The sequence below is a fragment of the Zeus faber genome, assembly GCF_960531495.2.
Source record: "Zeus faber genome assembly, chromosome: 6".
Classification (NCBI taxonomy): Eukaryota; Metazoa; Chordata; class Actinopteri; order Zeiformes; family Zeidae; genus Zeus; species Zeus faber.
In genome coordinates, this window is record NC_137201.1 from 30,697,432 (window position 1) to 30,723,813 (window position 26,382).

General features: G+C 45.8%; 1 protein-coding gene across 1 annotated transcript; it reads right to left on the minus strand.

Moving 5' to 3' along the window:
• Positions 1-1,816: 1,816 nt before the first annotated feature.
• Positions 1,817-26,110, minus strand: LOC307232050 (uncharacterized protein). The gene is made up of 12 exons (XM_080002931.1): positions 26,065-26,110; positions 19,746-20,738; positions 18,792-18,881; positions 17,589-18,065; positions 14,470-14,547; positions 14,081-14,115; positions 11,333-12,266; positions 11,117-11,206; positions 8,229-8,552; positions 3,558-4,511; positions 2,864-2,953; positions 1,817-2,481 (listed from the first exon to the last, which is right to left on the minus strand). The coding sequence occupies exons 2-12, from the start codon at positions 20,703-20,705 to the stop codon at positions 2,044-2,046; spliced, it is 4,470 nt and encodes a 1,489-aa protein (XP_079859057.1). The 5' UTR covers positions 20,706-20,738; positions 26,065-26,110; the 3' UTR covers positions 1,817-2,043.
• Between the last annotated feature and the right edge of the window lie 272 nt (positions 26,111-26,382).

Sequence of the window (26,382 nt, forward strand, 5' to 3'; positions counted from 1 at the left end):
ATCTGCCTCTCTATCTGTCTGTCTCTATCTGCCTCTATCTGCCTCTCTATCTGTCTGTCTCAATCTGCCTCTCTATCTGTCTGTCTGTCTGTCTCTATCTGCCTCTCTATCTGCCACTCTATGTCTCTATCTGCCTCTCTATCTGTCTCTGTCTCTGCCTCTCTATCTGTCTCTCTATCTGTCTCTCTATCTGTCTCTCTATGTCTCTATCTGTCTCTCTATCTGTCTCTCTATGTGTCTATCTGTCTCTCTATCTGCCTCTCTCTGTCTCTCTAGCTACCTCTATCTGCCTCTGTCTCTCCAGGTGTGTTTTTGTCTTCAAACACATTTCACACAATTCTTCAACCCAACAAATTCTTAGTGATGCACTTGCAAAATGTGTTATTATTTCATTTATTGAACTGGAAATTACCACTTTCATGGAACTTACTGGAATTAGTTAAACGTCATGGAATTAGGCAGAGCTGTGTGTGTGTGTGTGTGTGTGTGTGTGTGTGTGTGTGTGTGTGTGTGTGTGTGTGTGACATTCAGATGGCATTTATCACGAGTCCTCTCTGAAAGTCATAATGGAAACTGTCCAAAATGACTTTTAAACAGGGAAAAAGTACAAAAAAAAAAAAAAAGAAGAATCGACCTTTGACTGGGGAACAAAGCTTGAATCTCACAGATGTCACGTGGTTTGTAATTGTACTTTTCTATTATAATAATAGTCATAATAGTCATAATAAACTAGTTTACTTTACGGCTGAAATGACATTTCTGGGATAAATAAAGTTCATTTTATGATCAGAGCCTCATCTCTGTATTGGACTATATTGCAGAGTGCTGGATTGCACTGTACTTATTCCTCTCGGTTTTCATCTACCAACACACACACTGCAGTATTCATACTGTGTGGAATTGCAATATTCTCTGCATATGATGCTGTACTGCTGTGTGTAATGCAATGTGACATTACTATTTCAGTTTTCACACATTGCATATTATGAAGACGCAACTAAATGCCGAGCCATCGTTTTCACACTGGTCCTCGCTCTGAGGACTGTCATTTATACTGAGCGGTTGTACTTATTTAATCCTGTCTGTTTGTTTGAACCGTGGTACTTGGACGCTTCCTTTTGCCATGGCAACGAAGAAAGTGATGCCCAGTGCACTGGAGGAAGGAGTGCTGGCGTCACCTAGAGGACAATGTCTGCATTGTAGTTAATAGTTCAGTCTTTATTATTTAAATTCTGCCCCAAAATATATTATTAACATCTGATTTTAACCATGCAAATAATTTGCAGATCTTTATTCTTATTTTCTATCTATATAAATGAGTTGTTTTTTTGTTTTTTTTTAATTTTGAAGCGCTTCAAGCTACCTTTTATCCACTTTGCATATCATTGTGTTATGTTGTTTTATAATGTGAAGCACATTGTGATGCATCGTTTCATTTGTGACTGTATGCTTCAATACAAAAGTTAAATGCATTTGTTTTTATTATCTGTATTTATTTAACTGAATTTGTAAACGGTGTTCAGTTTCACCTAACTTTAACCCGAAGTCTCGTCAATAAATTGACTTGTCAAGCAGCCGACATGGCTGCCAGTGGTTCTTCCCAAGTTAGTACTTGTTACCACAACCTGTTTTTGGAATGTTGGATTCTATCTTTTTTTTTTTTTTTTTTTTTTAATCTACTTGTTTCACATAATTTTTGTTTTCAATGTCATAGTAAAAAAAAAAATGTACTCAAAATTTTAAAGATGTCTTTATTTTTGTCTTCAATATACAATGTGTATTTTTTTCTAATACTTTTCTGTAGTACACACTCGCCATTGAAAGTTAAAAAAGTGGAAACACTGCAGAACTTGAATACTAAGCTTTTTTGATTCTATTTACAGAAATGAATAAATTGCATTTAATGACTAAACAGCCTCCACGTCCAACGCCATTTTATCCCAACATGTCTGCCCCAGGCTCCTTCCTGTGGGGCCTTTGGCCTGACGACCCAGCAGTCAGCGACTCAAATGTACCGGTTACCACAGCCGCTCGGTCGGCACGTCACATACGCCACGTAAACGTCATCACAAAACACAGCAGAGAAGCCGACACCGTCAGCTGAAGGCTGTCGAGCACCGGGCGCGGCCCCGCCCCGCCGCTCGCCGCCGGCGTGCGCACAAAGTCGAGGACGGTGTTGAGCGTGAGAACCTGCCGACACGGCTCCTCCGTGTAGCACAGGCAGTCGAACCGCTGGTCGAACCAGTCGACGTCCTCCTGGGTCATCCCGCCGCGCACGGCCAGCTCCCCGCTGCTGTGGCGGAGGATGCGGTAGCGGGCGGGGTCCAGGTGGAGGTAGTGGTCGCTGTCCCAGCGCTTCCGGACGCAGCGGCCCCGGGCCCCGCACAGCGCCGTGCTGCACGCCCGCGCCGCCACGGACACGTTGAGGATGTACGGGTTCATGGTGCGCCGCAGGTGGAGCCAGGCGTCCAGGCAGGAGTCCTGCAGGCCCAGGTGCATCATGGGATTATTATGAAGTCCAGTACTAAACCCTTTCTTCAGTTGATAATTGCGACAAAGTACATTATTGTACTTAAGTGAGCACAGATACTTAGTAAGTACAGGAAAATGTACTAAAATACAGTCATTTAGTGCTTCTGCTTTGTTACTTTCCACCACTGATTTGTAGAATGAATGATGAGATCGTGTGGTCCTGTTTTCATGCACTACAGCAGCTTGTTGATGTTATGCAGTCTGGTGTGTGTGTGTGTGTGTGTGTGTGTGTGTGTGTGTGCCCCTTGACTTCCGTGTGTCGATGTGATCTGTGCGTAGATCTGTCCCTTCTATTTGCGTGCGTGCACGTTGGAGTCAGGTATTTGTTTACCTCTGTGTCAGTGACGTTCATGTCTCCCCAGGAAATGACGCCGGCGGCGCCCAGGGCGGCTGCTTCCCCGATGGTGTTCACCAGGTCGTACTGGGAGGGAGCGGAAGCACCATGAAATGCAACCCGCGGCGCTTACTTTCCGTGCGGGCGCCCATGTCATGCACAAGCCTGTCGAGGCGGGCGACGACTTTCCATATTCACGAAGCGGATTAAACGCATCGTTAGAATGAGCCAATTTAAAAGTGACGGGGAGGCCGCAGATGGAAAGAATTTCATAGAACATTTGGAAATGAACAGTTTTTGTCTTTCAGAAATTAAGGATCAAGACCAAGGAAACTCTCCAATTGGGAAATCATGTTACTTCTCAAAATGTGTTGAAATAATCACGTAACAACACAGAATACTGACATCAATGCTGTGGCTCTTATAATAATATGACTACGAACATATTATTTTATTACCAGTGTGGCTGCTGATATGACATGTTCTTATCAAAGGCTTGGCTGGTTATGACCGTAACCTGCAGTTGGTTCCACAAATACTTAAATAATAATTTATTATAATAAATTTACTTGAGAATGGTTCAATTAAAAAAAAAAAAATCATCTGTTGAACGTAAATGCAAAAATATCTCAATTTAATCGTCAAACAAACAAAGCAGAAGTTACTCGGAGGGTCGTTTCACGCCACCGACCTCTGACATGTAGTCGTCCACGCTGTCTTTGAAGACGGGACGGATGTAGGCGTAGATGGGGGTGGAGTAGGCGCTGTCGGGGAGCCTGGACACCCTCACGGCCTCCTGGATGCGGTGGCGAGCGTACAGCCGGGCCTGGTGGGACCCCCTGAGCGCCAGCTCCAGGTAGATGGAAGGGAAAAGGGCGGTGGACTCCTTCCACAGCCACAGCAGCTTGTCGTTTCTCTCCTTCTCGATGTCCGGACACGCCCCGGTGTAGCCGGCCATGTCCTGGTTGTAGTCGTAGTTGTAGCAGTCGGGATACAGGTAGTACCCCCACAGCCGCTCGGGCCGGAGGCGCTTCCCGACGCGAAGGGAGCGCAGGAAGTATCTCCTGGCGGCTCGTTCGAACACCGCCTTGGCCCGCTCCTCCGCCTGGTCGTCGCTCAGCGTCGCGTTCCTCTCCCTCACCGTCTCCACGGAGATCTGCCGGTAAATGTCCTTGCTGCCCCAGTTGCGGATCCACTGCGGCCGCCACTCCTCGAAGTCCAGCACGGCGAGGCCGGGGTTGTGCGCGGGGATGTAGTACAGGATGTCGTCCTCCGCCTGCTGGTGGTGCTCCTCCAGGTCGACAAACTGCGGCAGCCCCTCGTCGTACATTTCGCCCGTGTCCTCGTCCACGTAGGGGAAGATGCCGAAGCGGTCGGTGTAGAAGATGGAGATGCTCTGGTTGGTGGCTGACTTCAGGGTGCTGCTGACGAACTGGAAGTGCGACAGGTCGAGGGGCATCCCGAACCTGACGTCGCACAGCTCCGTGGGAGCGTTCCACATGAACAGGAAGGGGTGGCCTGGGTCCAGCGGCGGCGCGGTCCTGGGTGCGGTCCAGCCGGGACCCGGCAGAGACACGGCGATGAGGAGGTGGAGGAGGGGCAGGGCGCGGCTCAGCCTCCGGACTGGGCCCGTGTAGAAAGGGGTCTGTTGTCAGAGGGACACAAAGAAAGATCATATCTGGCTGTTGTTCGTTTAATTACGTTTGGAAGAGACTGAATAAATTATCCTTGGCACCACAGTGCTTGTCGTTATTTGATTTCAAATGTAAACATCAGACTTATTATGACACCGTGGCGCCAACATGGCGCAAAAATCCGGAGATTTATGTGGGTGCGTTCAATAGCCTTGAAGATAAGGCTTGGCATGAGCGGTCGTTTATTCATTCTCTGTTGTTGCGCAAACGGGTTAATGTGGAATGTCTGCTCCAGGGGCTGATGGGTAAACAGGGCTGGAAGCAGCATGAAGATAACCCTGAGAGGCGGACGTCTCGCAAGGTCTCTGGTGTGGATGCCTTCACAGCCCTGTGCACACCCCGACAAGCAGGGCTAGGTTGACTGTTTTTCAACCCAGGCGGTGTTAAGATGTTGGTCCCCATCATTTATTGCTGTTGAAGCCCAACCTTGCTCTTTTTTAACAGCAGGAAACTCACATTATAGTCGTACGTGTCTTATTGTATTTTTGAACATGTTTTGGATTGGTAATATCATCTTTTATTTATAAATACTTTTTGCAATTTCTGCACTACATCTGTGAGGCACCGAGCCGCCAGACACAGCAGTCGGCAATTTCGGCGAAATCGGGTTTATTTACAAAAAATATAAACAACTTCACACGGCTTGCAAACGAGGGTGCAGTGGGAAACATTTCGTAAATAGCTAAAGCGGGATACAACTAAGAATGAGGTCAAAATAACTTAAACAGGGGTTAACCTTAAGACAACTAGACACTCCAAACGGACACCTAGTTACAAAAATAGGGAAAATATGAAGTCTGTTTAAACTTCATTCAAACCATTACAACATCCAAAGTCATTGGCTATAGAACATTTGAGTCAATTTTAAATTAATAAGTATATAAAATAAATAAATTAGGCAACACATACACACACACACACACACACACACACACACACACACACTTATTTATTGCCTAATTTATTTATTTCAGGATTTATTCCATAAACATATTTATTTAATATTGACTCAAATGGTGCTCCATAGTCAATGGCTTTGGATGTTGTAATGGATGCTCCCACGCCCACATAGTTTAAGTTTAAACAGACTCGGACATATTTTCCCTATATTATGAAATTAGAGTTCCATGAAATAAATGAATGTGGAATTATGAAATAAAAGTCCCCTTAAACAAATAAAAAGTCTTTTGAAAAACGTCCCTTTTAAAACAAAAATTGTATTTATTGAACTAGATTTGCTAATTTAATTTATATATTTATTGCCCATTTATTAATTTCAGGATTTCATAGGCACATTTATAAATGTATTTATTTAATATTGGCTCAAATGACTTTCCATCGTTGACTACATTAGGAATTCATTAGGAAAACATTAAGCCGCCCAACTAGTCTATATGCCTGCAACTGTATGCATGGTTTGCTGCATTTTAATTTGCTAAATCAATGAAAATGTTTTTTTCTTTTTATATACTACATTTTCAATAATTGAATGTATTATTTCAATATAATCAGGTTTATATATATATATATATATATATATATATATATATATATATATATATATAAATAATCATAACCCTTTGTTTTCATGATCCTTGCCAAGGTACATGGCTTAGGCAGTGCAATAAAATCAAAAGTGAAATATAAGCATACCTAAAGCATGTTGTTGGAGTCAGAAACAAACTAAACTAGAATATGCTTAAAATAATGACGTTATAGCTGCCGACCTTGGCCCCAATAAATCAGCGTTTAGCGTTGACGACTCTTTCAAATATGAAAAAGTGTCATAAACCTTTTATTACAGACTAGTGCTCATAGATAATAAATTACGGCAAGTACTTGAAAAGTACTTAAAGCTATTTAGATAACAGCCACTTACATGGAAATGAATTTGATCTCCATCGGCCAGCGTCAGAAATAGAAGTCCCATCGCTGCGAGCCAGGTGCTTGGTCCGTCCGGTCCCCTCCCGTAATGTTTATGCACTATTTTCAACACACATTAGCCAAGCTGTGACAAAACAAGCCTGTCTGGAGTATGTAAGCAGTCGCTCCCAGCTTGTCTTAAGTTACACTACCATCACTTGTAGAAACTTGTCTGAAAGGTGTTCTGCCCTGAGCAGTTCCTCTCTTACCTTGGGATTTACTGACGTCGAGACAAACTTAAATGAGATTCTTTTTTTTTTTTTTTTTTTTTTTTTTTTTTTTTTAGCTCCTGGGGGGGGATGTCTGCGGAGACAATATGCGGACACCAAGGCTCATATCCGTTCCGTCATGTCTCCAAACACGCAAGGAATTGAATGACTCTTTCTCTTTTGACGTCACCTCCTGTTGGAAATGTACTGCGCGCTGTGGGAACTCCACTTGGTTTTGATTGCAAATGTGACTCAGCTGGTGGAGAAAACGTGGTGGTTTCCACTCCTGATCACGGCTGGGTGTCGCTCAGATCGCTCTTTGGCTCTTTGGCTCTTTGGCTCTGACGCCCTGGAGGTGAGAGGGGCGTCATGTGCACTAGAGGATTCTCGTTCCAACCCTTGCCGTGCGCCCTTGGAATCAGTGGTTCCCCATCACAGAGACATCTAAGATGATGGGGGTGCCCAGGGCGGCGCAGGAGGGCAGGAGGCTTTACCTGCTCTGAGGTTGCCTGAAAATAGATTGATTGCAACGCGCTGCGCAAGGTCACAACGTACGAACACGCTGCATGATCCATAAGTAAAGTCATATCAGGGACGGAAAGGTGTGAATGCCTGCTCAGCACCACGAAAGAAAATGACGTTCAACCTCCATCACTTTGGTTTTGTATAAATTACATGTGAGCCTTATGATGCTGATGATGATGATGCTGATGATGATGATGATGATGATGATGACGATGATGTCTCTTCATATGACAGTTCAAAGCAATAACAGTTTTCAGGGGATTGTGAATACTTACACGGAGGAAGCTTCTGTGTTCTTATGTCAGCTCATCATGTAAAAATAAAAAAAAAATTTCAATCTTTTTAATTCATAAAAAAACCAATGTTGTTGCATACGTATATGTGTGTGCGTGACTGTCGAGTTCTGGGAACTGAGTGACCGACCACATTCATTCGAACAAACTCATAATATCCAGATAAACACGTGTGCACTTTGACTCACAGCAGCCAGCCAGGTGCAGTGCTATTTATTGATCTCAAATGTCTCGGCAGTTTTCTACAACAGAAAAAAAACACAGTGGATGAAATTCAAATCAAAGCCCGTCCAATGTGGCCCCTTATTAATTCCACGAATGATAAAATATCCCAAAAGCTGAATAATATAACTTCACCACAGTGGGCGTCCCTCAGACGACGAGACGCATCCGTTCTCTGCAAGTTCAACTGAAATTCCCTTTCAAACCGTCAGAGACGTTGTCATTTTTTTTGGTTTCTTACTTTTCTTCAAACGCTCACAATCTGTTTCTGAAGCCGCTCCTTTACGCATATTTTGGGGTATTTTTCAGACGTTCACCAGAAATTCTTCCCCCATAGTAGCTGCAGCAGCGTACGTTTGTGTGTGTGTGTGTGTGTGTGTGTGTGTGTGTGTGTGTGGGTGTGTGTGTGTGTGTGTGTGCGTGCGTGCGTGCATGAGCCTGCATGAGCGTGCGTGAGCGTGCGTGCGCGTGTGTGTGTCTTATAATTTGGCTAAACCCTTATCCGCAGGATCCGCCCTGGACGCTTGATGTCAGGGGAGCATTTCCTCCCGGCGTAGCACTGGCAGGTGAACTTCTCTGCCAGGGTGGCGAGGTCGGCTAGAGAGGGGAGTCCCACCGCCATGTACTTCTCGTCGGCCCTGAGGATGGTGAAGCTGTTGGGGTTCAGGTGGAGGTAGTCGCTGGAGTTGTAGCTCTTCCTGACGCAGCGGCCGTTTCCCTGGCAGAGCAGGTCGCTGCAGACCCTGGCGGCCGCTGTCACGTTCACGAGGTAAGGGCTCAGGACGGCGACCAGGTGTCCAGACAGGGCTTCACAGGAACCCTGAGAGAGAGAGAGAGAGAGAGACAGTAATTAAGGATAATCATAACAGGAACAAGTATTATTGTTATTATTATTATTATTATTATAAGAGCTGTCACAATTATTACATAATTGCCTGTTAGCAAATAATTGACGTAATTGCAATCATTTTGTAAAGTCATGAGATTCTTCAATGTTTCCATCCATGTTCTGTGGCTCTTCACAAATGTTTATGTTCCAATATTTATGGCTTTGTGGATCAGTATTATTACGCTATTCCAGTGGCACAAAATGAACATAAAGGACAATGCAATTGTTCACATTTTTCCATAGTGAAATCTAGCTACTGTCCAGTACAACCACCATCTGCTAGACTCTGGGATCTATTATTATTATTATTATTATTATTATTATTATTATTATTATTATTATTATATTTTTTTATTATTATTCATTCCGCTGCTTCCGTTAGGGGTCGCCACAGTGGATTATTAATATTATTAGTAGTAGTAGTAGTAGTATTATTAGTATTATTATTTATAGGGGTCCAGCCTGCAATGTTATTGCTTGGGAAGAATTCTGTGAATATTTAAAGCTAAAACTTTTTGAAACAGAGGAACGACAGAAGCTACTAACACGGTTTATGTGTCGTTTGAATCGGTATATCACAAACATCTCGTGGTTTAGGTTTCACCCAAATCGATCAACAAAAGGGGGGAGAAATTTGTGAAAAACAACCCAAATTTGACCCAAATCATAGACTCGGTCAAATAAATTGAACAGCTTATATGTCCAACCCGGCTAAAAGTATCTGAAACACAGAAATGACATAAGCTACGAACACGGTTGAGGTGTCGTTTGTACCGGTATGTCACAAGCATCTCGTGGTTTAAGGTTCATCCTAATCAATCCAAATTCAGAGCAGAAATGTGTGAAAACCCGACCAAATTTGACCCCAAGTATTCAGCTGGTGACACGGCACTAACAAAATATCATCTCACCTGGTTCATAAACAAAATGAACCAGATGAGATTTACAGTAAAACGCTTTATGACATCATCATACTATTTACTATAAATGTACAGGTTACTGGTCAGAATGTCCATTTGGACCGTGTCCAGTGTGCAGTGTAGACTCTGTTTGACGTTACAAACTATGCGTCTACGTGTATATTTATGTACCTTCTTACCTGGTAGATGTCTGTGGATCTGTTCTATTGATATTTTATCTCCGTGGTCCCCATTACTTTGCCGGATTAATGAAAAATATGAGAAACAGTAGTCCACAAAAACAACGTGACCACGCTGAGTCGAGTCCACTCGAATGTGCAAGTAAGTGATGCGTTCAAGATCCAGAGAGCCGTTGGAAAAATAGAAGCTGTGCAATGGTAATTACTCACAGAAATACCACAATGTTTTTTTCGTATTTCATGGAAACGAAACTTATTGAAAACATCATTCAAATGTCATTCATGAAAGAAGTCACCACCAAAAAAAAATTACGAAAGTTCGACTACTATTGTAAACCTCCGTAAATAAGTAAACCTATGTAAATACGTCATAATTGATGCACACGAGACACAACGTCACCTACCGTCACTGAGGCTGCACATGTACTTACATACAACAAGGTTTGTTATGACAATGACATAGTTTGGTTTAAAGTAAAAATTATGGTTGTTTTATAGAAGCGCCATGTATAAACAGTTTTCTAAAAGTATTGACAAATTCTTCAATAATAATTCCATTATCCTCATTCCAATTGAATGTTAGAACTGCGAGCTCAGTTATTTACAACTGTTATTTAGAACTCACCTTTCTAATGTGACACCAATTATGACACATCAGAAGTTATGATCAATGATTGACGTCCGGTTGAAATGGGAATGTTTCATACCTTCTGTTGTGCAAGTTTGATTCACGCAAATCTAGATTCGTATCAAGAAATATTGATACAACTTTACTAATCCTCTGAAAATCAACAAAAAAAAGGTGTTATATTGAGAACACAGTCACTTTGAAACATTACGAACCAATGTCATACAAACCCACCACACGTATCCAAGTGGACGTAAAAAAACAAAAACTTGAAACTCTTGCTAGATTGCACGAACAATTGTTGCATCTTAATTCTTAAAACACCGTTCTTCATGAATATTTCAACTAAACGGCCGAACAGAAACATGCAGACGTAATTCCATGTTGATTGGTCCAGACGTAAGTCCACCATGTTTGTAAGTTTTGGAACTTCTGCTGCATTCCACAGAGACCAAAGAACTGTAACCCTAACCTAAAACAAATAACCTGTGTATTGCTGCCTGCAGCTATATTTATTATTACTATTATTATTATTATTATTATTATTATTATTATTTGCATTATTATTTGCATTATTATGAGCGTTATTTTCTTTTTCACAGGCTCTTCAATCAGAATCAGAATCAGAAATACTGATTCTGATTGATTAGCCTCTGTAAAAGAAAATGAAACCAGAAGCTATGAACAAGAAGGCAGATGTGTATTGTTTATCTTTTCTCATATTAATGTCAGTATTTTGCATTGCTGCTATGTAATCCAAACCCCCACCTGCTCAGTGTAGTCTGCACTGGCTCCCCAAAAAACAGCTCCTGAGGCCCCCAGGGCCACACTCTCCCCAAGACTGCTGACCAGGTCCTCCTGGAAATAAGAAGACATATTAACAGACAGAATGAATGATCATGAAGACAGAGATCTTACACCCACAATAATTACTTTCTCTTGCATACAAATAAAATTTGTCAAAATTAAAACATCAGTCCTCACTTGGGTGAGAAACTCCTGGTTCTGGTCTCGATACAGAGGCCTTGAGTACACATAGATGGGCACTGTGTAAGGTCTCTTGGGCAGAGCCGCTACCCTCAGCGCCTCTTGGACCCGATTCTGGACGTAGACTGCAGCGCTGGGGCTGTTCCTCATGGAGATGTGCAGGTAGATGGACGGGTACAGGGCGGTGCTGGACTGCCACAGCCACAGAAGTTTGTCGTTCCGCCTGCGGGTCTTTTCAGAGCATTCCCCGGTGTAGCCGGGTGCTTCCCAGTTGTAGTTGTGGCAGTCTGGATACAGGTAGAAGCCCCAGTGGTAGTTGGGCCGCTTTTTTACGCCCAGGTCGACGGTCTTCTCCATGTATCTTCGAGCGGCGTTCTGAAACTGTTCTCTCGCTACTCTGGTTATTTGCTTTGAGCTCAGGAAGGGCACCTTCTCTCTCAGGTTGGCGACGGATAACTTTTGGTAAATGCGTTTCGATCCCCAGTTTTCCTCCCACAGGGGACGCCAGGACTCCCAGTCTATAACAGCCAGGCCCGGGGAGGGACCCCGAGAGATCGAGTTGCTGATGTCCGCCTGGGCTTTCTCCAGGTGTCTTTTCAAATTGCCTTTCTGGGGGAGTCCGCCACACCAGCGCCTGCCTGTGTCCACTTTGGGGAAGAGGCCCAGTCGGTTCTCATAGAAGATGGTGAGGAACTGACCGGGTTCTGCGGCGGTTGTGGTCACCGCCTGGAAGGCTGAAGTGTCCAGTGGGATTCCCAGTTTTGTGCACCTCTCCGTTGGGGCGTTCCATATCACCATGAAGGGGTAGTTGTCCATCAGCGGAGGTTCTGTGGGCGGTAGGGCCGGGCCCGGAGCCGTGGACCCAAGGATGCAGAGCAGCAGAGCGGACACAAGGGTCGGGGAGCGTTGGCTGCGCGTCATTCTGGCTGCTCTGGGGAGGCGAAAGTTTAAGAGACGGGGCTGGAGATGAGTTCAATCAAGTTTTTCCTGGATACGTTTCTCTGGGTTTTCCTCTGCCACCACACTATCAACAGCCAAAGGCAAGTTTGGTTTTCAGCTTGTCAAATAAACAAATCAGTTTCCTATAGACAGTCTAAAATCATAGATCATCCAATACATGACTACACAGCATGACATCTTCCCACAGCTTAGTGCTTCTTGATCCATACAGTGACATTTAGTCATTTAGCAGACGCTTTTATCCAAAGCGACTTACAATTGTTCAAACACCGACGGACGCAGCCATCAGGAGCAATTAGGGGTTAAGTGTCTTGCTCAAGGACACTACAGCATGCTAGCAGGAGGAGCCTGGGATCGAACCAGCGACCTTTGGATTACTAGACGACCAGCTCTACCTCCTGAGCTACCATCCCATTTAAAATTTATAATCATATATTCTTAAAAAAGAGAGCACGTTATTTTCAGTATATTTTACCAAATTCTAAATAGAAAATAAGAAATCTTTCCATTTGGAAAAAGGTTGCCATAAAACATTTGGTTATGGGATGCCAAGAAAATCTATTTTTGGGCTACAGCATCTTTTCTTGAGTGTTGGCAAACACATTAAACGTGAAGTATAAACAGACCTCTTCTCATGAAATACAATTAAAGTATTGTTGTGACTTGGAAGATTCGGGCCGAAAGGTGTGATTTTGTCGTAGTCAAAAAGATTCAGGTCAAGACCTGTAGGTTATTATGGTCGAAAAAGATTTAGGCCAAAATCTGTGAATCATTGTCGTTGAGGAGATTAACAGCCAATGTCGTTGAGGAGATTAACAGCCAAGGCCGGTGTCGGGGAGCCATTAAAAAAGCTCAGCTCGAGCTTTGAAAAACAACATCGGTCTCGGCGAGATGTTCTTATCTTCCTGCGACCTTCAAAACGTGGAAAAAAAATCACCAGAACAAAGCGGAAGCTGATGCGTGCAAGTTTATATTGTGTTTCAGATAAGTACAGACACTGCAACAAAACCCGGAGCTGGTTTCGCGAAACCCGAACTGATTTATCGCTTTGTTCTCATATCTTTCATAGGCGTGACGAGGGGTTCACTCATTTACACATCTCGCCTCTTTTCATGTCGAGAAGTAATCCCAAAATATATTTTGAGCCAATCGTAGCCTTGTTTCTTTGTTTAGCGGTTCTCTGATGTCACTTCTCAGCCGGCCAATCACAGCCTTCATTGCTACGAGCCTCCTTCTTTTGAAGGTGGCGTTCATTTGTAGTTTTCTACGGGCTGCAGGAATAAAAAACAAAAAGACGATGTACGCTGACGTTCCCTGACATGAGCTCGGGAGGCGGTGTCCTCTGTGGTGCCATCTGGTGGTTAACACAGTGTACTACGTTTCAAAGGAATTTTTAAAGGATAGTTTCATATTAAATTTGCTATTAAGTTGGGTTGTTCTTGCATCGATCTTTGTATAACATATAGAGGGTTTTCATGTGGGGTGACTAGATTTAATCATAGAAGGTTACTAATTAAAGCGCAACAGCATCCATGCTAATATTAAACTGTTGAGTTACATACATAGTTTGGAGTCTGTTCTAACACAACACTAAATCTAACACGCGACATACTAAATATCCAGTAACAATGACAATGTCTCGATGATAGTGAGCCTCAAGACACCAAGCGTTCTACTCTTATTCCATGCACATTTATCCAGTTTAATCTTCGAAATAAATCGAAAAATGTAATCGGTCATAATGGTTGGTGAAATGCTGCATGTCTTAGTAGATACTGCACCTACCTGAAGCTGCTGAAGTGAGCAGTGACTGGGTGAGGCTAAGTGAGCCGAGAACTGTCACCGTTTCATAATTCGGGGGCATTTTGCCTCATCATGCGTCAAAGGAAACATCGTATTAACTAAACATCTTATCGTGTTTTCACACCTCACAGACTTCCTGAAATTGAAGATTTAATTGCGATTCCAGTGGTTCTGCATTTAGCCAGAAGGACTCGCATGTCAACCCCAAACTGATCTCAGACAGTTCTATTGATGGCGAGCAACCAGCTTGCAGTAAAATATAACTAAAATATAATATAACTGAGGTGATAATAACTGACGTTAACACCTTCCTTCAATACATTTACACTCTTTACACCTATCTTCAATACATTTACACTCTTTACACCTACCTCCACCTGAGCGCTGTCTGCGCTCAGGTGGAGGTAGTGCCAGGCCCGGGGGTTCCGGCGCAGGAAGTCTCTTTTTATCTCATCATTCCAACACATCGAGCCAAAAGCATCTTTGTGTCAAGATGGCGATCAAGGAAAAGGTAATGACTTAATATCGATTGGTATTTGCGTTTTCTAAATCAATCAATATTTGACGGAATACTTAAATATCATATTTTTGGAGGAAATAGATGATAAATAAGGATAAGATCAAGCTGACAACCAATCAATGTTTTTATCCGCTATCTCAAATTTTCAGATAAGCAGATGTCAGATGTGTCACTGTGACAGTGCTTGTTCTCTCACCGCTCCCTTCTCCACAAATAAACATGGTCATCGTCGTATCATCAGGAAGTGAAGGTTTCTTGATATTGTGACACAAAACAGTGTTGATGGTAAGGAGAAATTACAAATGTCACAATATGAGGTCCGACATATATATTTTTGAATATATTTAGATGCATACTTTACATGCTGTATTATTCTATGAGTAAATGTGTCGAATGTGATTCTTTAAGATGGGATTTTGGATTTATAAGTAAGATGTTGCACTACATATCAATAATGTGTAAATCTTACTGTTGTCATTGTGATACTTAATTTGTCCCTATTGCCTGGATTGACATGGATGGGGTATAAAAGTACTGGTCAACATCTTAAAAAAAAACAGAATTTGAGGAAATTCCCAAGCATATTGGTGAAGAGCAACAAAATTCGCATAGCACACACTGTTGATACACAGCTTAATGGAATAATGACACAACTCAGTTGCGTGAACAAAAAAAAAAAAGTGTTTTTATTTGCAGTGCATCCACATTCAGGCAACATTTCCACACGTTGCTTGGTCCTTGTGTCTCATATTTGGTTTACAATCTTGATATGAAAAAATATAAGTGCACTCCACTGCTGCACCATTGCAACTGTGGCTGCGAAAGCTGTATAAAGTGACTGAAAACGGTTGCGCTCAGCTGAGTTTTGGCTGAACTGACGCTGGCTTCTTTCGCTCCGTCCAGACCCTCATGAGATGAATCTGAGGCTCGCTGTGCAGCCCGGATCCAACAGGGAACCAGGAAGGACCGACGCTGCATTTCCAGTTTGATGGACAAAAAGGGTCAAAGCTCCTCCGCTCCAGGACATGCTGTGGTGATTATGTGCATCTGAGACTAAATTAAGCGGGCCTTTCTTTGCCACACCCTCGTGGCCAACCTTTATCTTTGGCTTTTGCGCAGGTTCCCAAACCTTTTTTGGCAGACGTCCCTGTTTGGCACAGAAGAAGCACCGATGCTGAGAAATTTATTACGGTTCAGTTATGTTCTAACCCAAAATAATGGTCTTAGACCTTAAAAGTGTCGTACCCAGGATTGTCTAATACGAAAGCTTTTGATTCAGGATCATTTTTGGGAGTTTTCCCTGTTTGGTGAACCCATAGAAGCTTTTTCTTAATAAATATATATATATATATATATATATATATATATATATATATATAAAGTTTTACAGTCCATCAGCATCTAGTGACATTGGATCTGCATCAAAAGTTACTTTCATTTAAAAACACTGTAACGTGTTCATGAATCAAGAAGTAGAAGCTTGGGTGTTCCCTTTAAGAAGTAATACCAAAGATCCACTTTACGAAGCAGCTGTAAATGTAGAAGTACCGCTGTGCTACCGAGGCCATCCGAAAAACAAAACCAAAAAAACCAAAAAAACCCACATTGTTCATATCCGAGACAAGAATGACACAAATGTTCCTGTAATGTTCCAAAACGTCAAGTGTGGCACATTGGAGAAGTGGGAAGCTTATTAAGCTCCTTTGAAGTGCAGGCCATTTTGAATTTGGTGTTACAGTGTGGATCTAGATCCATGTGCAATGTCCACGCCTACAGTACTGTGGCTGAAGCTCCAGTGAGAGATAATGGTTTATTTTAATATGTCTGGGTAGAATAATCCCATTTAACCCTGTTCGTTGGCCTGATGTGTTTACAAGGTGGTAAATAAGTGGCAGACATAATTCTATATTCACCCCATGAAACCTCTTGTCAAGCGAAAGACAAAAACATTAAACTGCACAACCATCCAATTTAAAGTCAGATGGGCAACTATCCTATTTTTGGAGTTTAAAAATATAAACATTTAAAACAAGCTTTTATGACGCATGCAGCCAATCTAATTTTAAAATCAAATGTTTGAGTTGTCAAGCAGCAGCAGCGGAAAGAAATCACGTTCAAATAAACTAAACATATACAGTCATTAATATGTCAAAATAAGCACCGATACATACAAAAAAAAAACAGACGTGACATGGAAAAAAAAACGTCCATAACCCATTTGAAAAAAAAGAGTTTGACACAATCAAAACCGTCTCGTCAGACGTTTGTAAAGAAATCAGGACGTTCACAACCCATGGAGGCGTTCGGCTCCAGGAAGCCTCTGGAATACAAGAGATTTTGGCTTTCTATTGCACTTGTTCCATGCTGCACCCACCGACTGTGTTACTGTGTGTGTGTGTGTGTGTGTGTGTGTGTGTGTGTGTGTGTGTGTGTGTGTGTGTGTGTGTGTGTGTGTGTGTGTGCGCGCGTGCGTGTGCGTGTGTGTGTGTGTGTGTGTGTACATGTCTTGGTCGTCACATCAGCTGTGTGTTGCCTGCTTGCCCGTGATGCATTCAGCCTTGCATCTTTCTTTTTTTTTTTTTTACTACTTGACCAGACTGTAAACAAAAACAATGTGCCACCGAGCGAACATCGGGGTGTAGCGGAGGATTCACTCCGTCTTTGGACTCCCTCCGTCTGCGGGGGTGTGATCAGGTTGACTGAAGTTAACCGCGGCCGTGCGGCCCTTTTCAGAGTGTGGAGGACAGAAATCCCCCGGTTGACCGGGGGCAACCTCCAGCAGACTTTGTTTCTTGTGAATCACGCCAAACCCTCATACTGCGTAAAGTGCTGTCGCCCCTTTTTCCAAGAGGAGAGTCACCCTGAAGACATGCGCGCGTCGTTACGGCAGACGTCTTACTCATCCCAGCAACATGTGAATAACGATGTGTTCTGTTGTAATGAACTGGAACGTCACCAGACCGTCCCTACCGACGACAGATGGTGAACCAGGAGCAGCGCCGGCAGCAGGCAAAGGCGGCGCCCGCCCTCCGGCGCCCGGCTCCCCGGGTCGTCGCCCTGGTCTCCCTGCTCCTCCTCCCACTCCGACCGCCACCTCTCCTCTTCGGTGTCGCCACGCTCCCCCCACCCCGGCTCCACCTCGTTGATGCTGTCGCACCTCTCCCCGGCGTGGCCCTCGTAGCAGTGGCAGCGGAACCTCTCGGCCAGCAGCCGCAGCTCGTGCTGCGAGTGCCAGCCGCTGACGGCAAACTCTCCGCCCCCGGACGGCAGGATGCGGTAGCTGTCGGCGCTCAGGTGGAGGTAGTGGCGGGCCCGGGGGTTCCGGCGCACGCAGCGCCCGTTGCCCCGGCACAGGAAGTCGCTGCAGACCTCGGCGGCCCGGGTGACGTTGGTGATGTACTGGCCCAGCCGCTGGCTCAGGAAGGACCTCACCTTGGTGCAGTTGTACTGGGAGGGATGGAAAACAGTTAGTACCACAGCACGGGGGGACGGCAGCCCCCCGTCGTCCGCCTTGATTGTGCAGGAACGGGCGTCTTGGAGATTGCATACATGGGATGTCTGATGGCGTGCTGATCTGTCTGCGTCTGTGGTGCTCGGCCTGCTGTACGTGGCCTGCGGTTGGGTATACGGTGGCATAGACGTACATGACAGAGGTGTTGTGCACTCTATATCTTCTGAGCGTTGCTAGGTGTTTGAAAAATCATTGCGCCGAAAGCCCTGTTTTCTAATAAACAATGAAGAGGAAAAAGTTCTTGGTCTGGAAGTGAATCTATTATCTTGTACAAGGGCCGGTTGCACAAGGGCTGGATCAGAGATGTGCTTGCCAGCAGCGCTCTGGGATCAACAGTTTATTTTGGGGAGTCAGAGAACATATGGTCAGTTCGGCGTCACAGATTCAAGATAAGGTAAACTCTGCGACGGGCGAGGGAATGAGTGTTGTTCCCCCTTCGCAGAGTTTATCTCTTTGGATAGCGCACGGTGCGTACTGTCTGCGGAAACCAACACTGTGTGCTGATATGTAATGACATGGATGTAGACACATTGTTACACACACAAGTTGATATGGTCGTGCTTACGTAACACAGCAAAGCAATGAATACAACTCCCATCATTTCCTCCCTGTTCATACTAAAGTAGGCTCTGGTGATGTGGTGGACTGTTGTGTGAACGTACTCTTGACGAGGTGAGGTTCAAGTCTCCCCAGATCACAAAACCCGCTGCCCCCAGAGCGGCGCTCTCTCCGATGGTGTGGATCAAGTCTTTCTGGACGGGACACACGACAGCAGGTTCCAGGATCAGTGTTGGATTAAAGTCATGTATAAAAGTCCAACTTACTTTGACAGAATTCACAAGAAATAAAACATTCCAATTCTAAGTCTTGCCAAGGAATCCTTCTCAGGGGACACAATGAATTTTCGGTTAAACCGAATTAAAACAGTTATAAAACAGTGTCATATGAGCCTCTATAATTGCCTTTAAAATACAGATCCTTAAATGGCCACAAGATGGGGATCACAAGATTCTGAAAACTGAAGTGGACTGCCACCAATAAAGAAAACAATAGATTATTATTATTATTATTATTATTGATTCTTAACAACACTTCCCTTCAGATCAGATAAACCGTGTACACTGTATATGTTTTGGCAAATATGAACATTTGTACAATTGTTGATATAACATAATTCAAAATTGATGCTGATGTATATCTTGAAGCGCTTCACTGCGTTCCTCCACCAGATAGCACTGCTGTTCATTCTATAAATCAGAGTCATTTAAAGTCATTGAAAAGTTATTGGTTTCAGAAGAAATGGTTAAGATGAGGTGAATTTTTTAAGTGAAATTCTCAGCATGGAGGGTTATGGTCCAATCAATTTGATGCCCCTTGCAAATTGTATTATTATTATTATTATTATTATTATTATTATTATTATTATTATTATTATTATTATTAATAATAATCAATTGTATATTCATATACTATTATATTGATAATAGAGATTCTAATAATAATCATATAATATACAGTTTATTTTCATTGTTTTAATGATAATAATAATAATAATAATTTTCACATTAATTATGGTTTTGAACAGGGAAACCCGTTTGTTAGTTAAACAGACTTACTGTAGTCAGAAAGGCCATAGCCTCATCCCTGTAGCCCAGCCTCAGGTACACATAGGTGGGCAGGTCGTACTCCCTGGAGGTGAGGGAGGCCGTCCTCAGCGACTCTCGTATCCTGTGCTGGGAGAAGTGCAGGTTGTTGACGTTGCTGGCCTGGTTCTTCCTGATGGCCACGGAGGGGAAGAGCGCCGTGCTGCTGTTCCACAGCCACTGCAGCTCGTCGTTCCTCAGCCTCTCCAGCAGGGGGCAGAAGCCTGTGTAGTTTGAGTCGTGCAGGTTGTAGTTGTGGCAGTCCGGGTAGAGGTAAAAACCCCAGAGCCCGTTGGGACGGAGACGCGTCCCCAACTGGATTGTCCTCTGCATGAACGCCCGCGCACTTTTCTCAAAGCGTTTACGCGCCAGCTCCTCAACTTGCGCCGACGTCACGTTGACGTAAGCTCGGGCGATCAGCTCCCGTGACTTGCGGCGGTAAATGTCCTTCCTGTGCCAGTTGCGGCTCCACTGAGGCCGCCAGTACTCCCAGTCGATGACGGCCAGGCCCCTGAAGTCCTCAGCGGGGATGAAGTGGTTGATGTCCTGGTAGGCCTTGAAGAGGTGGAAGTCCAGGCTGCAGTTCTGGGGAAGGCCCCCGTGCACCTGTGCTCCCTGCTCTGTGTAGTAGGGGTAGTACCCCAGCCTGTTGGCGTAGAAGATGGTGACGTTCTGCCCCGTCCGGGCGGCGCGCGGGCTCCCGTGGATGTGGAAGAGGTGGTCCAAGTTGGTCGTGACGTTGTATTTGATGGTGCACATGTCCAGCGGGGCGTTCCACGCGGCGATGAAGGGCTTGCGGCCCACCAGCGGCAGCTTAGCGGGCTTCTCGGCAAACGCCGCGTGGAAGAGAAACAGCAGCCAGGAGCAGCTGAGGGCGCAGGCCACAGGGACAGCATGGTGGGGGGTGGCGCCGCCCGCCGGCACTGTGGGCATCCTGGGTGTCAGGGTCGGGAGCTGTCAATCATCCTGGACAGGAGGAGAGCGAGATGTTGGCAATGGGTTCACCAAAAGATTCATGTACATTCTTGGAAAGTAGTTTAGGGGGATCAGAGGGGGGCAGCCTGAGGCTCAGAAGCCACATGTTTTCTGGCTTTTGGTGTTTGGTGTTTAAAAAAAAAAAAAAAAAAAAGAATCAATCCAAATTTCATCTGCATGCTGGTGGCCCGCATCATGCATCCTTGCGCCGTAATATGAGAGCCGGCGGCTGGACTGGATGGAACACAACCGCACACCTCATGGTGAATTAAGCTCATACCTTGGAAGTAAACTGAAAAGACATTTCTTGCTATGGCGATCAAACCAAACCAACGACTTCAACATTGCGGCTGGGTCATTGTCAAGTGTTGAGTACAAATAGTGTGTGTGTGTGTGTGTGTGTGTGTGTGCGTGTGTGTGTGTGTGTGTGTGTGTGTGTGTGTGTGTGTGTGTGCGTGCGTGTGTTTACAGTGGTGCCTGCCCGGTTCAGCACCTCTGATATTTTCGGGATTAAAACACGACAAAATGGCCTACGGGCGGAGGTAGGACCCTGAGTCCCGGCTCCGTGGTCCCGGCAGGTCACAGGTCATGCAGGGGATGAGCACTGACACCCAGGGATGGATGGAAGTAAGGTTTTGGACACGGACCAGGGCTTGTTTTCCTTTCCTCGTCGCATGCCGCTGCGCTTTGACAGCCGCAGCGCCGTAATGACAGGCTGCGCTGCCAGACTTCCTGGAAGAGGAAGACATGTTTCTTGTCTCCTGTCTGACTTTGACCCGAATGCCAACCAGAATGAATCGCAGCCCCGACACTAACCCCACGTCCCTGAGACGGCCTGTAAACATCACAGGAGGCGATACAGAAGCGTGCGGCGTGAGCGCCTTCGGCGCTGGATTCCACACAAAAACAACATAATTTCATTTGAGTAGACCTTTTTTTTTTTTTTTGCATCGCACCGTATCATCTCCTTTTCCGGGTTCGACCCCCGTTTGGAGGCTTGGGTGGTTTTCTTTCCAGCCCCTGCCGCCTCTTTCGAGACAGACAGACTCTGCCCCGAACAGCGAGGGGTTACCGCATCCTTGGAAATAATGCCCACTAACTATGATGATAATAACGATAAAGGCTATTTCATCGATGCCAGAGCGGGGACGGGGGCGGCGTGGCGTGATCCCTGCGCCTGATGTATGGATGGATGCAATGACTTGTGAAGGAATCCTGCGGTCGTTGTGTCTTTGAGTGGAAAAGGCTCCGCTGCTATGTGAAAGCGCCCCCCGCCCCCCAGCCCCCGCCCACCCCCCCCCCCCCCACCCCCCTTGAGGTTTTGGCTTCATCCGCAGCCAAGTTGGGGGATTTCACCACATCCTGGACGATCAGAGCTGCCCACACTAGCAGAGTCATGTGGAGCCAGCGAAATGTACACAGAACCCAGTGCGGAGCAGCGCTGGGTGATTATTCCATGCCCTGGTTTATGTCATATTATCAATATGAAAGGAGGGGGAGTCATATTACAGTCGCACAGTTTTCTAGTCCAAAAGAATGATAAGATGGTACGAATTAAATCATGATGAACCTCCGTTGGAATCTTTTAATGAGGTTTTGGGTTCACGAGAAGATATTCTGACATTTGTCAACAGAAACTGGAAGATATTCAGAATAATTTCACTTACACACAAATGATATTTTCAATGATCATTTAGCGGCTGCGCTTTTTCATATTAACTTAAAAAATAATATTGCTAAAGAGTTTACCCGAGGACACTTTGGAAGCCCCTGTGGCTGTTTTGACTGGAGTTGAACCTGCTGACCCCTTCATGATGGGATGGCTTCCAGAACAGCGGTTCTCACTATAAACATGAATGTTGTGTAGCCAAAGCAAACTGGCAAATTTACTGGACGACCGTAATGCCAACACAGCGTATGGTAAAGTATTGTCTGCGTTCTTTTTAATCATTTCACTTCCATCTTTTTCATTCTAAGAGTGAGTACTGTTTCCGTGTTTCCCTCAGAGCTGACACTGACGCTGAGGATCCACTGCCTGGCTCAAAGGCACTCCAGGCGGCCATAGCGGCGAACCATAGGCGAGTATCAATGCCCATGTGATTTACATCAGTGCAAATGCACCGAGCAGACGACCGCAGCTTGTGTGCTTCGGCGCTTGGCTCCTTGTCAAAATGAAGGATTTATCTGCAGCGCCGCAGAGCGTCTGGGAGCATTTAAGATTAGACTCCGCTGACGCTTGTGGTTTTTTTTATGGAATTTATTTTCTCAATCAACAATTTCAAAAGGGGAGCGCGATTTCAAAGGTGGTTGTAGAGGAACAACTGGGAGAGGTCTCTGCTGCTCAGCCTGTGTGTCTGGGCTACGAGCGTCGTGACGGTGTAACGCTGTGGAACCATAATATTCTTTGACTGAAAACCTCTTGTGGCACTTCAGGGCGGAGTTGGAGATCCACAACAGGGACACTGTCACATTCACAGTTGACAACGGATGAATTCAATAATGTAACCCCTGAGCCAATGCGCGTGGAAATTTTAAGGTCTGTAGATGTCATAGAAACCACTTTGAAACGTAATTATGTGTAATTATACGACGGCAAAGTGTTACCAAGGGATGAATAGTCAGAAACAACTACAAGTTGGCTTCAACCAGCCTAATGAGGAGGTCTGGTTTACAGGTCAGTGAACCATCAACTCAACATGACACAGTGAGACCCTCGGACTTGCTGATTGTCAGGGCGTGTACCGGATAGTGCGCTGGTACGCGGGAAATAATACTGACTGAAAATGATGCCGTTTACATGCAGAATTACTCTGGCGGCAGCAACCGTGAGCTCTTCTGCTGGAAGGGCAACGAGAGAAAGGCTTTTAAAGGCAGCAGAGTCAAAGGGGAATATGCAGCGGCTTTCAGAAGCACTGTTCTGTCTCTTGTCATTAACCAGACAACAGTTGTGCCTCACGAGCCGTGGGTCTGCCAACGTGCCAGGTTGTCCTGTTTCATTTGGATTGAGGGAATTGTCTTGCAGCCTCAATTCCACTGCATGGGGTACTTGCCCCATGGTTGGGTTATAGATCCAGGAGTTGGAGTGACACTCGCCCAATCACCGCTGCATTAGAGTACCATTCCATATTTAAAAGTCAAATATTATGCTCCTTTTCAACAAGGTAATATAGGTCTCTGAGGTCCCCAAAACATGTCATTGAAGATTTTTGCTTGAAATTACACTCAGATTATGCATTCTAGCCATTCTGACATGCCTCTAAACCCCTCTGTTTCAGTCCTTTTCTCCACGGGCTGTTTCTGTGTCTGTAGCATTAAATGCAAGTGAGCTGCTGCTCCCCACGCCCATGTGTGTGTGTGTGTGTGTGTGTGTGTGTGTGTGTGTGTGTGTTAGTGTGTGTGTTAGTGTGTGTGTTAGCAGGCCCATCAGAGACCCAAATGTTTGTGCACAAGCACTGAAAAAGGCCTTCAAAAGGAATCCCCTCACGCCAAGTGTCAGCGACTCAGACGAACCCTTTGTCCATAGTCAACAATTTAGTTTGTGCAATGTGGAATTTGGCGTGAACGCAATTTAGAAAAATGAAAACAACGGAATGTTTGTGACCACGTCGACCATCTGACAGAAACAGATTCCAAATTTTCATGCGGAAATCTCACAAATTTACGGGGAGACCGGGGAACGGAGGCCAGAGTAACAGCCGGCGTGACATGTGCCTTCCCAGCACGTTCCTCTCGGTCGCTCCGTGAGCTCCCTCTCAAACAGGACACTCCACTAACATGACTGCAAACATTTTTTTCCGGCGAAAATAAGCTCCGACTGGACCCCCTCACCACGGCCGTCTCCATGCCTTGTAGGAAATAAATGCCTTCGCCCCGGCAGAGGACATTAGGCGTCTTCACGTGCAGCTACAAGCCCGGGAACGTCGCGTGATAATAGAAGACAGATGAGTTTCCACGAGTGCGTTTTACCAGCAACACTCGGAACGTCGGTCGGTCGGTTTGCCGTCATTTAAAATGTCCTCGCCGTGAACCCGGCGCTGGGGAGGAATGTCACTTTCCGTGAGTCCAGATCAAAGGCGGTTAATTGATGCTAAGCAGACAGAGCAGCGCTGCGGACGGAGGACGTTTAAGATGTTCGTTACGACTGTATGTGGCGGAGGCGGACAAGGCTCCGAGTCATTCAGCGCTCTCTCGTAAGTCTGAGAGAGACATGAAACGGGATGAAGCCGCAGAGGCGAGGGATCAAATCCTTCCACCGATCACGGCCAAACACAATCTGTCTCTCCCTCCAAGAAAAAAACCAAAAGGTGGGCCGCCCGCCGCCCGCCAAGGCACCGGGGGAACGCAAAAGATAAGTGCTCGGCTCGTTTTAGTTCGGGGCCGGATTGTTCATCCTCAGGCTGCAGACAGGACTTCCAGGGATTTCATGCAGCGGCCGCATTTGTTTGTTTTTTGTTTTTGTTTTTTGTTTTTTTTCGCTCAAGACCGAACCCAAAGAGAAGAAGAAGCGAGCCGGGAAAAAACAACGCCAAACGCCGCGGATGGAAGCTGTCTCGGCGTTCCCTCTGTTCTTCACCGTGTTGCGTACGTCTCCTCACCACCTGGAAGCAACTCAAATTCCCAAGCGTCATTTGTGACCTCGCCGGCCTCCGTCGCACCGGCGCGGTGCGCGGGATGGAGGTCACGGTCTGACTCTGCGTTCGAACGGGCACGGCGTGTGGCCGGAGCTTGACCGGGGCTTAACCGGCCCTCATTCTGCTGTTTCTATCTCTGAGTCTCTCTCTCTCTCTCTCTCTAAGAGCTTTATCTAAAGTCCCGAAAGCCGCGCAGGCAATTAGCCCGGCAGCCCACCTTCCCCACCGGCGCTCGCCACCGACACCGGCTGCAGACGGCAAATTGGAAAAGTCTGCAGCTATAAACACAATGAAAGTTTTTACTGGAGCTTCTGATGGTCTTTAATCCTTCTGGCAAAGTCGCATCTATCATCAACATTCCCCCTAAACCCCAAAAGAAACTCCCACATTCTGGCTGTCGGGGGCGAGCGGGGGGTTTACCGCGAAGCCAGTGTGACGCCGCGGCGTGCGAAGCCTGCGGTGACGGAGGCTTTCAACCCCGAGAGACGTGAGAGTGCGACGAGAAGAGGAGCTTGCTGAGTCCCTTCCAGTGACAATGGGTCCAAATTGAGCGACGCTCTCCCTGGTGTGAGGGCGGCGTGCCAGGCCTGGCAGCGCCTGGCACGTCGCCCCCCCCCCCACCCACCCCGCCCCCGCCCTCCATTCCCAGCACCCAAAACAGAAGGTCAAGCCAGGCTGTAACATACCGGCCGCCCGCGACACTCCCCCTGCCGTCGTTGTTTGGGGCCCCAGCATCTTAAAAATGCTGTGCCTCACGCGCGGGGTTTATGGCCGCCCGCCTCCACCCGACCTGCTCTTGAAAACAAAATCAAGACAGAAAAACATCAAATTACGGCTTATGACGCATCGCACCGCAGTTGAGAAGTCGACGGGACAAAAACGGGCAGGCTGTCGGATGATGTTTGCCCGTAATGCCGCCCCGTCGGCGCTCCTCAGAAAGGCGGCCGGTGGCGGTTGAGCGCTGCCGCACGTCACCTGCCCGCGACACCGCCGCCGCTCAAGCG

What these genes read in the sequence shown, in the direction of transcription:
- LOC307232050 (XM_080002931.1), bottom strand. Translation starts at nt 20,705, where the DNA reads ATGCCCACAGTGCCGGCGGGCGGCGCCACCCCCCACCATGCTGTCCCT. An exon ending in ACCAGGAGTTTCTCACCCAA is followed by an intron (nt 11,207 to 11,332) that starts GTGAGGACTGAT and finishes TCTTATTTCCAG; the next exon opens with GAGGACCTGGTCAGCAGTCT. An exon ending in GGCGGATCCTGCGGATAAGG is followed by an intron (nt 4,512 to 8,228) that starts GTTTAGCCAAAT and finishes CTCTGACAACAG; the next exon opens with ACCCCTTTCTACACGGGCCC.